This window comes from Plasmodium sp. gorilla clade G2, assembly GCF_900097015.1.
Source record: "Plasmodium sp. gorilla clade G2 genome assembly, chromosome: 14".
In the NCBI taxonomy this organism is placed as follows: domain Eukaryota; phylum Apicomplexa; class Aconoidasida; order Haemosporida; family Plasmodiidae; genus Plasmodium; species Plasmodium adleri (nom. inval.).
Window position 1 is genome coordinate 1,052,053 of NC_041706.1, and position 16,237 is coordinate 1,068,289.

General features: G+C 17.5%; 3 protein-coding genes across 3 annotated transcripts; 2 read left to right on the plus strand and 1 right to left on the minus strand.

The window, feature by feature from the left end:
- Positions 1-2,997: 2,997 nt before the first annotated feature.
- PADL01_1428500 (protein kinase, putative) lies at positions 2,998-10,586 on the plus strand (the record flags this gene model as incomplete). Its single annotated transcript, XM_028684554.1, has 5 exons — positions 2,998-3,070; positions 3,164-3,290; positions 3,471-9,915; positions 10,006-10,140; positions 10,290-10,586. 5 exons carry the CDS (start codon positions 2,998-3,000, stop codon positions 10,584-10,586), a joined length of 7,077 nt encoding a protein of 2,358 aa, XP_028540621.1.
- A 713-nt stretch (positions 10,587-11,299) lies between these two features.
- Positions 11,300-13,198, plus strand: PADL01_1428600 (peptide chain release factor 1, putative; the record flags this gene model as incomplete). The annotated part of the gene is made up of 8 exons (XM_028684555.1): positions 11,300-11,380; positions 11,618-11,800; positions 11,908-11,958; positions 12,053-12,199; positions 12,300-12,437; positions 12,554-12,618; positions 12,742-12,850; positions 13,058-13,198. 8 exons carry the CDS (start codon positions 11,300-11,302, stop codon positions 13,196-13,198), a joined length of 915 nt encoding a protein of 304 aa, XP_028540622.1.
- A 384-nt stretch (positions 13,199-13,582) lies between these two features.
- Positions 13,583-14,791, minus strand: PADL01_1428700 (conserved protein, unknown function; the record flags this gene model as incomplete). Its single annotated transcript, XM_028684556.1, has 1 exon — positions 13,583-14,791. The coding sequence occupies one exon, from the start codon at positions 14,789-14,791 to the stop codon at positions 13,583-13,585; it is 1,209 nt and encodes a 402-aa protein (XP_028540623.1).
- Positions 14,792-16,237: the final 1,446 nt, after the last annotated feature.

The window sequence follows — 16,237 nt, forward strand, 5'->3', positions numbered from 1 at the left end:
ATACGGGGATAATACATATATGATGATAACTTATATGTGATGATAGATTATATGTGATGATAACTTACATATGATGATATATTATATATGATGATATATTATATAATGATGACAATTTATATATATATTAAGATAATATCAATTATGATAATATAAATAAAGAAATATAAGAAGAATATATATATAAGCAATTTAAAGAATTATTTTTAATATGATAGATTTCTAAAGAGTACATTTTATATTATATATGCTATAAGAATATTAGTAAATATATTCTTAACAGAAATGTTAATATATTATAAATGTTATTTATGAATATCTTATTCCTTTTTTTTTTTTTTTTTTTTTTTTTTTTTTAAGAATAATAAAATAAAATTTTATTTTTGTTATTAAATATTATTAGTTAAATATAATAAAATAACTTATTTTTAAATAAAATAAGAACGAAATATATATTTATAGTATAATGAAAACAACATTATATTGAAAAATATTTTTTACATCAATAATATAAAAAGAAAATATTTCTTAGAGATACGATATAAAATATGCGAAATTGATACAAATAAAATAAAAATTTTTAAGGATACCAAAATTTTTATAAACGTACAAAAGAAAAAAAAAAAATGTACATAAATGTAAAAAAATGTGTACTCTAAAAAAAAAAAAAAAAAAAAAATACATATATATGTATATATATTTATATCTATTATGTACGCATATATAAAAACTTATTTATATAAAGTACTTCTATAATTTTGATCATTTTATATTTTTTTTTCTGGATATAAAAATGTTTAGCACCATGATAAATTGTCCATAAAATAATATGTTAAAAAATGTAATAATACAAACGTGGATGAAACATCAGAAGCTAGTAGAAGGATTTATTATATTAGATACATATATATATATATTAATTTTGCAATGAAAAAAAAAAAAAAAAAAAAAAAAAAAGTACAATAAGTTTCAATTTATATAAATATTGTTATTATAGGTCACTTTTTTTTTTTTTTTTTTTTTTTTTTTAAAAGTGTCTTGAGCTTTTTTTTCTTATTTTGTAACTTGTAATCTTATAAGATAAACAATATACAATACATACATATATTTTTTATATATATATATATATATATTGATGATACATATATTTATGTTTTCCTATTGATATTTAAAAACATTACACATGAATAGGTTTAAAATGTATATAAGAATATAAAATATATTTATCTTTATCTAAACAATTTTTCATAAAGCTAAAATAGCTAGTTACCCCAAAAATAAAATATACATATTTGTTTACATGCTTGTATAAATAACCTTAAGTATAAATCTCTGTAGGTACACTGGTGATATAATTTGTAATATTGTAATTATTATATTAATATATTATTTTTTTAAAAATTACATTTTATTTTAATTTTAAAAAAATATTAAAAATAAAATCATAAGGAAAATTAATTATTTTTTTGTATTACTTTATTCCTTTGTGTGTTGGATACTATTTTTATATAAAAGAATAAAAACAATTCTACTAATAATAATTATTATTATTGTAAATTAAAAAAATATATATTTATATTATATATTATCTGTATAAATGTGTTTTATTATATATTTCAACAGAATATTCTTTTCTTTTCTTTTACTTTTTTTTTTTTTTTTTTTTTTATGTATCTTATATGTTACTATATATTTTTTATATACAAAATAAACACCTTGAAGAAATAGAAAAGTAAAAAAAAAGAAATTAAACATGCATCTGAAAATTTAAAAAAAATACGCATTTTTTATAATACCTTCTAATATATATATATATATATATATATCATATTTTATAAATAACTATGTAAATAAATATATATATATAATTAATGTAGCAATATAAAATTTTTAGGCAGTATAAAAAAAAAATATAATAAAAATATATGTCGCGTTAACAGTTACATCTTTTTCGTTGTATTATTTTAAAAACCCTTATATATGTAAGGTATAAAAATATGAGAATCAACTTTATATTATGCAAAAGAATAAATTATAGTTTTAATCTGAACTTAATTTTTTTTTTATTCCTGTAATAAAAAAAAAATATATATTATACATATAATTATATATATATATATATATATTATATATGTATAATTTATTTATATTTATATATTTACAACCATCATATGCAAAAAATTATAGGTATGCAATAATATATTCAATAAAAATTATTTTTTCGTATATATATATAATATGCATATAATATATTATATACTTAAACATATAGTTCAACAGAAAAAAACAAGAACCACAAAAAAAAAAAATAATAATAAAATAATATAAAATAAAATAAAATAGAAAAAAATTATTTATACTGAATTTACAATATTATATATATATATATACATATAAAGTAGAAAAAAATTATATTATTTATAATATTATTATTCTTATATTTTATAACAAAAAAATTAAATGATATGTAATATTAATTTTTTGTATTTAAACTTATTTTTAGTTATTTTACTTTAGTTATATTTTTATATATTATTTAAAAATTATAATAATGTAGCAAAGAATTTTTCCTTCTTTCCTTATATTTTTTCTTTTTTTTTTTTTGGTTTATAATATTATAATGGTATAAATTTTATAGATTAACATATTCAAATAATAATAATAATAAATAGTGATTTTAAGTGAAATATATTGACCCTTTTTTTTTTTTTTTTTAAAAAAAAGGAAATAAAAAAAAAGAATTAAAAGAAGAAAAAGAAGAAAAAATGTTTCAATATATATATATATATATATATATTAAAACACTTTTTTATAAATAAAAGAACAGCTTCTTTTATTTTTAGTCAATTTAAATATTACATGAAAGATATTTTTTTTAAAAATAATCTTTTATTTCACTTTAGTTTTTATAGTATTTTTTTTTTTTTTTTTTTTTTTAACAAAAAAATCGCCATTATTCATTGATGATACATTATTTATATATTAGACAAAACAAAAATGGATAATGATAATAAAAGAAAAAAGACGAAGAAAAAGAAAGTTCGAAACGTTAATAATAAAAATAATAATGGTAAATAAATAATATATATATATATATAATAATAATAATAAAAATAATGTATATTTTATGTAAATATATTATTTATAATTTTTTGTATTATAGAAAACAAAAAGAAAGTGGTACAAGAAAGCCAAGATGAACAAAATTATGCAGAACAATATGCAGATCAAGTTAAAGAGATATTAGCGTTACATCATATTTTTTTTCCTTTGTATGTAGACAATCCAGGGTAATAAAGAAAAAATAAAATCAAATAAAATAAAACAAAACAAGTAGATAAATATATATATATATATATATATATATATACCAGAGGGTTATATATTTTCCATGCTCTTTAATTCATGATACATTTTATTTTATATATATTTAAATTAATTTTTTTTTTTTTTTTTTTTTTTTTTTGTAGACATGTAAAAAAATGCGATTTACCAAACGATTTAATGAAAGATAATGAATATATAAAGGATAGTAAGGATTTATGTGAAACTATTATTGTTGATATAAATGATGAAATAAATAAAAATACGTGTTTAACGTTTAGTATATTTTTGAATATTGATGATATTATAGAAAAGTATAAAATAACATTTATTTGTGAAAAAAGCTATCCATATTCTTATCCAAATGTTGTTATACATATGAAAACCAAATTAAATGAAGAACAAAAAAATGATATAACATTAAATATAAAAAAAATATGTGCAATGAATTATGGAAGAATTACCTTATTTGAAATTTGTGTATTCATGAATGAATATTTAAATGAAATATTCAGTAATGATTTCCAAAATTTGTGGGAAGAAATGAATTATCGAATTGATGATACAAGTTTAAAAAAAGACAGAGATAATGAAATATTTAATGATATACATAATGAAAAAGAAGACGGACGTAAATTAGAAAATTATAAAAACGGATTAAATGATAATAATGACGATGATTATAAAAAAAATAATGAACTTATAAATAATCACAGTGATGGGATTTATGAACATATGAAAAATCATCAATGTGATCAAAAAGGTTATTATGATATAGGAGGAGGTCTAAATGATCAAATAGAATCTAAAAAAAAAAAAACACAAATATTATATGAACATGGTATACAATATGATGAAATAGAAATAAATAATAAAAACAAACTTATAGACAATCATATAAAAGATACATATAATTTTCATAGTCAACCTTTTAATAAAAAAGGTTATTATAATAATGAATATTTGAAAGATATGTACTTATCAAAAAATAATGATAATGAAACTATTAATGATGAAAAATATATAGATAATAATTTGAATAACAACCTTCAAAATTATAATTATTTACAAAATAATATAATTAATGAACAAAAATATTTTTTAAATACCTATAATTTCAATAGTATATCAGGATTTTCTTCAATAAACAGTTGCCTTATTAATCAACAACAATATGAAATAAATAGAAATAAAGAAGAATGGCAAACAAAAATCAAAACAAATTTTTTAGAAAATAAATTGAATTCAAAAAATATTTTAGACAATTCAGAAAATTATGATATGATAATACAATGTAAAGATAGCAATTTTAAAAATTTTAATATTATAAAAAATATTTCAATTAATAATTATAGAAATACATTTCTAGTAAGACATAGTATTGATACAAATGTATATATTATACATTCTTATGTCCTATTAAATATCTCATATTTCTTAACCTTCTTTTTTAATCATATGGTTTTCTGTAATAGAGATTTTAATCTCTTCTGTAACATATTAAATGATAAAAAGGAAATTCAAAAAAATAAAAAAAATAAAAAAAATGAAGAACTATTTAAAGAATATTTAAATGATATTATCAATTTAAGAAATTCCAAAAAAAAAAAAAATCTCTTATTAAAAAATTCTCATGATGAAGAAAAGAACAAAAAAGATTATTATATTCCTACTGTCCATTTTTTTTGTAGTGAATATCAATTTTATGCTAATAAAAATTGTGTTATTACACAAAATAAAAATAATAAAAATTTACACAATATATTAAATGAAATAAATCATAATCGTTTGAAAAAGGTTATTCATCATTATAAACTTGTACGTAAAATTAATATTAAAAAAATCATATGTGAGCTAGCCAAATTAACCAAAATACATCATAAATATTTAGCTAGATATCACTTTTCATGGTTTGAAAAGGAAAAAATCATAAATAAAGAAGAGCAAGATAAAAAAAAAAAAATAAATCAAGTGAATGACTTAATGAAAAATGTTATTTTAAATAGACTTGATCAACATGTACAACATTATATGGAAGAACATTATAATAACGAAACAGATAACATAAATAATGATACACAGAAAAAAAAAAATAATAAAAGTAAGAAAGATATAAGTTATACACAAAACAAAGAAAATATAAAGAATGGTCATATACTAAAATATAATACAAATAAAATACAAGAAGGTTTTCCATGTGTTCAGTCTTTTGATTCTTACTGTACTGATTGTGCTTGTTATAATTGTTGTTGTTCATCTTCTTCCTGTCCATTAGAAAATGATGACACGATACTACAAACAAATGAAGATAAAAATGGAAATTATAGGAACAACTGTGAAAATATAAAAAAAGAAATAATTCATTTGGAAAAGGACAAGAAAAAAAAAAATCATGAACTTTTAGACGAAAAAAAAAATAACCTAATAGGAGCTTTATCTAATAATATAGAAAGAAAAGGATCACACGGTATGAATAGTATTAATATAATAGAAGGTTCAAAAGGTAAGGACAAAGATAAGCATATCCATAATAATAATAATAATAATAATAATAATTATAATTATAATAATTATAATAATAGTAATGATAAAGAATATGATAATAATATTAAGAATGTCAAAAATGAAAATTATATAACTCCTTTTAAAAACGATATGAACTATGTTAAAAATGTAGCTTATATAAAAAGTATCTTAAATAAAAAAGAATATAATAAAAAAACATTATATATACAATGTGAACATTGTAAAGGACAATCATTAGAAAAGGAAATTGAAAATAATTTTTTTCAGAAAAATAAATATTTAATATGGAATATATTTAGACAAGTATTAGAATCTTTAAGCTATTTACATAAACAAAAAATATATATAAAAAATTTAAATTCTCAAAATATTTATTTAGATAATGATAAATATGGAGCACATATTAAAATAATCAATTATAGTATATGTAATATGATTGATTATTTTTATTTTTATCATTATTCATATAAAAATAATTCCTCTTATGTCCAACAGTTCATGCAAGAATTATATAATGATATAAAAAATATAGGGAAACCATTAAATAAACAAAATAATGAAAACATTATACATTCTGAAAATATACATAATAAAGAGTGTAAAGAAGAAGATATCTCTGTAAATAAATGTACCACTTTTGAAAATAAAAATGATAGTTTGTATAAGGAATCTATAAATGATGAAAAAATAATAAACAAAGAAAAAAATGTTCCTTTTGATGAATATAACCGTATTAATAAATCTTTTAATTATAATGATTATAATAATGATGATTACGATGATGATAATGAAAAAACAATATATACATATCCATCATCAAATGAATATAAAGATTTCTATGTTCATTCTTATAATCAATATTTTTATAAATGTTTAAATAAGAAAAAATATGATTATGAAGAATTAGACTTATTTTCATTAGGTTTATTATTATATGAATTATGGCATAGACCATTTAAATCAAAAGAAGAAAAACTAATAAATATAACTACAATGATTAAGGAAAAAACATTCTCAGAATCTTTTATAAAAAATATAGATAATGATTCTTTAAAAGTATTAAAATTTATTTTAATAAGTACTATTAATTATGATACTACTGAAAAAAAAATAACAAAACTAGAATATGTAGATATTTTAAATTTAAATATAAAAAAGGATAACGAAGATTATGAATATATTAATAATAGTATGAAAACGAAAACTATCAAAGATATGAATGATGATTTAATAATTAAGGAAGAAGGGGGAATATATAATAAGAATGTAAATGTGAATATAGAAAATGAAAAAAAAATGAATAAAATAAAAAAGAATATGAATAATTATAGGGATAATATGAATAATGAAATGTTATTAAATATGAATAAAAAGAATCTAAACATTTCAGAGAAACCTAATTTATATTGTATTAATAATTCTATTAGTAGCATACTTGCTAAATATAATGAAAATGATCATTATATATCTAATCAAAAAAAAAATAAAGATTCGGAGATATATTTAGATGTAAAAGGAGATATAAGATTACTTCTAATGAATAGTATGGAATCTTCACCTAGTCATCATATTACTTCAGAGAATTTGAAAAAAGCTGATCAAACAAATACATATTCAGAACAATTAAAGAAAATATATAATTTCTTCAATCAGGATATTAATATACTGGAAGATGACAAACATATATCTTTGAAAAAAGACAACATGCAAAAGGAAGACATGTTAGAAAAAAATGTCATATTTGAAGATAATGAAAAAAAGCATAACAAGAGTAATCAGAATGATAAGATTAATAAGGACAATGGCATAATTAGCATTAATAATAAGGATGATGAAAATATAAAATGTACTGACGAAGATAAACACCAATTAAATGAGAATAAAAACAACATCAACAATAATGATAATAATAACAATAATAATAATAATAATAATAACAACAATAATAATAATCATTTTTGTAGTAACCATATGGTTGAAGAGGATATATGCAATACACATGATGAACATACTACTAATAAAGAAGAATATGTATATAAAAATAATGATTCCAACAAATTACCAAAAATAACTGCAGAGAAATTATTAAATTATCCTTTAATACCTGTTGTGATTCAGAGAGATTTATTTAAATATTTTCTTCAGAAATTAAAACATAATTCTTTAAATGAATGTATAAATGTTTTAAATATTTTATTATATAATAATAAAGAGTTATCTTTTCCATTTGAAAGGAATCGAAATGCATATGTATATACACATACATCTACATATGAATATGATGTTATTAAAAGTTATATATTTGAATATTTCAATTGGTATTTATCTAAAAAACTTTGCACATACAACCAACCTCATGTATTTCAATTAATAAAAAAAAAAGCAGATACATTTAATGAAGAAGTAGATAATGATGTCATATCAAAAATTCCTAGTAATTTTTTAAAAAAAATTAATATATATAAAAAAGAAATGAAGACAACAAACATGCATATAGAAAACGATTCTGATAATAATGAAAACAAATACGAAGATATTAATAGTATTGAAAATTTAGATATATTAGAAAAAAATAAATCCAATAAAAAGAACAAAAAAATGAAAAAAAATGAACGAAATATTAGTAAATATTCATTTGATTCTTTGCCTGAACAAAATTCAAATAATTTGAAAAATATGCAAGATCTTAAAAAAAAAAAAAGTTATATAAAAAAAGAGAATTATAATAGTACTAGTAGTAAGGATAAAAACGAAAAGGATAGTATTTCAAAATATGAAAAAAATAAGAAAAGTGATGATGAAAAGAAGGATAACAAAAAGAGAAATTTTCTTCCTATATTAGGCACATTTTCAAGGTTTAAAAAATTTCCTTTAATTAAGAGGAGTAATACATATAATGTATATAGAACTAATGATATGAATACAGATTTTTTGATAAACTATGATGATAAAAATGGACAGTGTGAAATAAGTGATAAATTTGATGATACAAGTAGTTCGCATGATAATATTAAAAAAGACAATATTATTAATAATGATAATATTATTAATAATGATAATATTCCAAATAATTCTCATACCATTCAACAATTAAGGACAGAAAATGAAGAAAATAAACGAAATATTTTAAATCGATTTAAAGACAAATTACAACTTATTGATAAAAACAATAAATTAGTATATATGCCCTTTTATCTTACTGAGTCATTTTTAAATTTAATACCACATTATAATTTAAATAAAAGTTTTATGAACTCCTTTTGTTTTTTTCAGAATTATTTTTTTGAAAATAATCAATATAAAATAATAAAAAGAGAAAATAGTATTATATATAATAATATCATTACAATAAATAATGAGAAAGATTTTTTCTATGGTAATAATATCAATATAAATAATGATATAGAAGTTAATATGTCGTTTTGTATTTATCAATTAATAATATTATTTAATGTTATTGATATATTTGAAAAGTTTGAAGAATATTTAAATAATTTAATAATAAAATGGAGTTATACAGATTTAATTCTTATTTTAATTAGGGATATGTTATCATTAGATTGCATTAAAAAAATATATTTTTTATATAAAATATTTGAAGAAGGAAATATATCATTTAAGAATTTAAAAAAATTACTTCTGTATTTAGATATAACATATGATGAAAATATACTGAAAATATTATATTCTCTTTTATATGATCAAACTGATACTATACAAAATAAAATGAAGAAAATTATAAAAATGTATGATATTAAAAATCATAAGAATAAGAAATTTATTAACTATATAACATCAACCATAATTTATTTAAATAATCTTTTCCAGTATTTTAATAAATCCAATCATATTTTTACATGGGATTTTTTTATGAACCACTTACAAAATGCCTTTGGATTTGCATTTGCATTTAATATTTACTCAAATAAAAATCAAAAATATCTATTATCTTTTGGAGGTGTGTCAACACAAGTATTTAAAAATTATGATAAGGTACCATCAAATGGGACATATAATATCATTTTTGAAATATTTGTAGATTCTATATCAAATATAATATTTCAGGTATAACAAAAAAAAAAAAATATATATATATAAATACATTACGTACATGTTATCAATATCTTACTATTTTTTTTTTTTTTTTTTTTTTAGGATGTAAAGAAGGATAACTTCTCCAATTTGCTAATAGATTTTCATTCTCCTAGTGTAGTTATAACAGCTAAGGCTTATAAATTATTGGTGTATGCCTTTTCTTTATATAATAGCTTAATACAAAATGGAATTAAGGTAAAATGAAAAAAATAAAACAATAAATAAATAAATATGTTAAATAAAAGGATATACATATATATATATATATATATATATATATATATTTATTTATTTATTTATTTATTTATTCATATATATTTTTCATTGTTTTTCTCCTTTTATAGTGCGAATGCAGAATAACACCCCTGATGGAAACGTCCAAGTTTGAAAAGAGCTTATTGAAATATAAAAACATCAATATTCATGTGCAAATAAACCAAAAAATAAGCTCCAGTACATCAATTAATATAGAAGACTATGAAAATTCTGCAGAAAATATTTCTTCTTCAAATATAATTAATTCAGAGGAAAATGTAAATATTATATATAGCACTCACATTATGAGATTAAATATTAAAAAAAATTTTGAGAATGAGGCATCCTTAATAAATTATATAAAACAATTTTATTTGAAAAAATGAATTTTTTTTTTTTTTTTTTTGATATCTTAAATATATAATGATTTTTATATTATTTCTTGATTATATATTAACATAACAACCTTATAAAAGGTTATAAATTAATGAAATATTTTTATATGAAAAAATATATTTATTTATTATTTTTTTTTTTTACTGTAATTATAAATTCGAATATGTTTGTATTTATATTTATATACATTTATAAGCCTTAAGAAATTTTTTTTTTTTTTTTTTTTTTTTTTTTTTTTTTCGTATCATTTTTTGATAATATTATTACATATTTAGAATTTGATTACTCCATAATTTATTTACACATAATATATAATATGAATTAATTATTTTTTCTTATTATTTATTTATTATTATTCTTTTTTTTTTTATGTTTTTCCTCAAATTTGATATTTCGTAAGTTTTACAATTTTATTTGATTCATAAAATTAACATAATATTATAATTTCTTTACCAACTATCAAAATGTTTTTGTTTATATATATTAATTTAATATAATAATTTGACATAAAATATAATATGATACATTTTCATTTTTTTTATATAAACGTCAAAAAAACAAAAGAAAAAATAATATTTCCTTCTCCTATACTCTCTACATTATTTAAGTAACACCATAATGAAAAAAAAAAAAATAAATAAATGTTTGTTTTGAATGGGATAGGTCAGCACATATATATTAGTATCCCAAGAGCTTTAAAATTATGAAAAAACTATTATTTTTTTTTTATTGTTATATATGGTTTGACTTATTTGTTCATGTGTCTAACTTTTATATAAAACCAGTAAGTTTTGTGTAAAGTGAAAAATTTATTTTTGAAATGGCAATTTATTTTATTTTATAATTTTTGTTCTATGGATTACTTATTATATTAATATGTATGAAAAATATAAAAATATATATATTATGTCATTTTATAATAAAATGATATTTTAATAATATATCTATATAAAATAAGAATAAGAGAATCACAATAAATAAATATATGTGATTTATTTATTTATATATTTTTTTTTATTAGAAAAACTATTACACACATAAAGCAAAACGAACAAAAAATAATGTTTTGAAAAGATATTCATTTCAGTTATATAATAAAAAACAAACAGATCTGTATAATGACAATAAAAATTTTATAAGAATAGAATTTCGTCCAGGTGTAGGGGGAGAGGAGGCGTTAACCTGGTCTAAAGAATTATTAAATGTAAAAAATAAAATAAAAATATACATCGTAACAATATATATATATATATATATATTTATAAATATATGTATTATATGTATTATATAATTTTTTACTTTTTTTTTAAGACGTACAAACTGTTCGCAGAGAGGAATAAATGCAAAGTTGAAAAAATACAAGTAAAAATAAATACTTATATGTTTATATTTATAAGTATATTCTTTTCATTTATTTGTTCATTTTTTTTTTTTTTTTTCTCTCCAAATTTTATAGGATATTAGTGATTCCTTAGTTATAAGTTCAAATGAAAACTTAAATATAATTAAAGAGGACAAGCAAATTGAAATAAATTTATATGATCTTTTTAAAAATGAAAGTGGTATTCATCAGGTGAAAAGGATACCAAAGAATGATTCTAAAGTAGGAAAAAAATCACAAAAAAAATATAAATATAAATATATATATATATATATATATATATATGTACTATATTATTTTATTTTTTTTTATTTTCGAGAAGAATAGGATTCATTCATCCACAGCTACGATTGCAATATTTTTTCATAAAAAGGAAGAACCAAAATATGAAATTAATTTGAAAGATTTAAAAATTTCAACATTCAGATCGAGTAAACCAGGTGGACAAAATGTCAACAAGGTACTCTTGTCAAAAAAAAAATAATAAAATATAATTCAATTTAGGTGCACATAATAATATTTTTATTATATCTATTATATATATATATATATATATATATATATTTTAATTTAAAGATTGAGTCAGGTGTGTGCATTTTACACAAACCTACTGGAATACAAACTGAATGCCAAGAGGAAAGGTTAATATATATATTTTTAAATAATCACATGTGCATTAATAATACAAACAATATAGACATTATTTTATAATATAAATATAATATAATATGTTATTTTTTTTTTTTTTTTTCACTATGTTGTAGAACTCAAGAATTAAATAAAAAACTTGCTATGAAAAGGTTAATTCAAAAAATACAATATATGGAAAGTAAAGAAAAGGAAAATATGATTCAAGATGAACGAGCTAAATTGGTAATTTTTTTTTTTTTTTTTTTTTTTGATCTAGCTATTATAAAAAAAAATATATATATATGCAATTTAATATAATGGCTAGATAACAAGAAAAAAAAAAAAAAAAAAAAAAAAAAAAAATATATATATATATATATATACATATGTATATATATATATTATATTAATTATGTGTATCTTTTTTTTTTTTTTTTTTTTCCTTTGTAGATAAAAGAAAGCAATAGAAGTAACAGAATTAGAACGTATAATTTTTTCAGAGGCTATATAACCGACCATGTAAATAAAAAAAAAATTGATTTGATATATTTTGAAAAGGGTAAACTGGAATACATATTAAATATATTTTAAAAATATGTCATTAAAAAATTATATTTATTTATTTTTTTTGTTATAATAAAGTTTTTTTTTTTTTTTAATTTTTCTTTAAAACAAATACAAAAAAAAATATATACCTATACATATATATGTTATTAACATATATATTTGGTTGTATATAATGAAACAAGTTAAAAAAAAAAAAAAATGAAAATGAAATACAAAACATAAAAAAAGATGAAAAATAGGAAATTTTCGTTTAAAAGGAAGAGATACAATTTTTATTTAAATTAAATCAAGGAATAAAATATTAAAATATAGAAACTACGAAAAAGAAAATATATCATTTAAAAGGATTACATGAATGAATAAATAAAAAATATATATATATATACATATATATGCTAAAAATCCCTTTCACATAAAAGTGCATTTATTTCTTTTTTTTGGTGCGTTTTGATTTTTTATTTTTTCCTCTAAAAATTCCTTTTTACATTTAACAACTTGGCCAATTTTTAAGGGTTCCCAAAAATTCGTTTGTGCATATTTTGAATGAAAAGAATAATCAACTGTTGCATCGATTTTGCCTCCTCCTTTTTTTAATATAGAATTTATACCACCTGGATGATGATTAATAAATGTAGACACATCATAAACATAACCATTAGCAATAATCCAACAATCATTAATTTTATAATGTCTTTTTATTTCACATATTGTAAAATATTCTTTATATTTAATGAAATTATATTTTAACATTTGTTTTGGTTGTTCATCTTTTTCAATTAAAATATTATTATTATTATTGTTGTTATTTATATAATATGTTTCGTTTAATGTGTTAGCACTTTCATGTTTATTATATAGATCTATGTTATTTATACTATTATTATTTGTATCTATATATTTATCCTCTTTCGTAATAAATATTTTATATTTTGTATCATTTGTGTTATTATGGTTGCTAATAATTTCCTTTTGTGTATTACAATTATTGATATTAGGAGAATTATTTAAATAATTATCATTACCATTGCACAAATAACTTATATAACTATTATTATCAATATTATCAATATTATTATTATCATTATAATATTTTTGTTCCTTTAGTAAAGCATCATTTTGTAACATATTAAGTTCATTGCCATTCTCTACATTCTCACATTTCAAAAGGTTTAGATTTTTGACAGGCATTTCCTTATTAGATTCCTTTATTTTTTTAAAATCCTTTTCACATATCCTTAAATTATGTTTTTTAAATTTTTTATATTTTAAGTACAGATCTTTTCTTTTTATTTTACATAAATTACATAGCTGAGAAAAACATACATCATCACAATGAATACAAGCATTACAATATTTTTCATAATTATTATTATGTTTATTTTCTATATCAACACTTAATGATATATTTGATAAGGTAGCTATTCTATAATTTTTATTATCTTTATCATCATTATAATCAATATATTCATTAATATTTTCTTTACATGCATTTGATGATATTTCTTCTTCATCATATAACTGTTGTTTTATAATTGCAACATTTTCAAAAAGTTCAAAATTTTCAAAAGAAATATTTTCTTTCTTACGCACGTGTATATCTTCTTTTACATCATTCATTTTGTTATTATATATATATGTATATATATCTTATAATTTCATTTTAATATCCTATATTTTGATAATAATGTCTTCTGCATTGTCTGAAAAATGTCTTCTTCATCTAATATTTATTAACATATACATAAAATATATAAATATGTATAATATATATATGTGTCATATAGACTTAATGAACACGTTGATGTGTTTATTTGTTTGATTATTTATTTATTTATTTATTATTATTATTATTTATTATTTTTTTTTTACAAATTTGATAGTGGTTCAAAAAAAAAAAAAAAAAAAAAAAATTCATAAAAAATAATTAGAAATTTTTATTAGATATTTTTTAGACTTTTTTTTTTTTTTTTTTTTTTTTTAAATCTATATATCATTCTATAAACATGTATGCAATAAAATAAGTAGGTGGCATTTTTTTTTTTTTTTTTTTCTCAATTAAAACATTATATTGTAACAATACATACAACATTATATACAGATATATTACACCTATATATTTTATATATAGGTGTACTTTTTTTTTCCTTTTTTAATTGCGGTTAATATTGTTACATAATAAATTTGTTACCTATGTCAAAATATAAATAAAAAAAAAATATATATTTTATAAGATTTTACATTTATTTCATTTTATTTTATTATTATTATTTTTACTACATAGTTTTGTTATTCCATATAATTTTTATATTTAAGAATTCTTTTTCAACATCCTCTTTTTTAGTGTATTTAAAAAAAAAAAAAAAAAAAAAAAAAGCTTCACATTATATATATAATATTATTTTACATATATAATTTTTATAAGTACAAATTTATAATATTTTTTAAAATTTAGAAAAATTAAAAATAATAATAAAATATATATATTAATATATATAATATAATATATAATATATAATATATTTTTTTGAATACTAAAAATTGTAAAAAGAAATATATAAAAATAATAATATATTTAAAAATATGGAAATGGTAGATTAAACAAAATATTATGCATTACTATTATAGATATATATATTATTAGTGTATTTATATGAAGGTTTAACCTTATCTTCTATATATTATATATTATCAAATAATAGAAACACTACAAAAATATATATATATTATATATTTTATATATAATATAAAATACTATGTATATATATATTCATATTTAGCTCAAGGGATTTTATATATATATAATATTATATTACCTCAATATATATATATATATATATTATTACGTGTATTTTTTGATAATTATATAATATAATAATATTAAAATAAAATAATAAATGGTAAATGAAAGAAATATATAAAAACAAAAAAAAAAAAAACAAATATGTGGCTATTTTTTTTTAAACTATGAATTTATTAGTTTTTGTTTTTTTTTTTTTTTTAGCAACTTGGTGAATTAAAAAATATCTTTTATTTATTGATTTATTTATTTCTGTTTTTTTATTA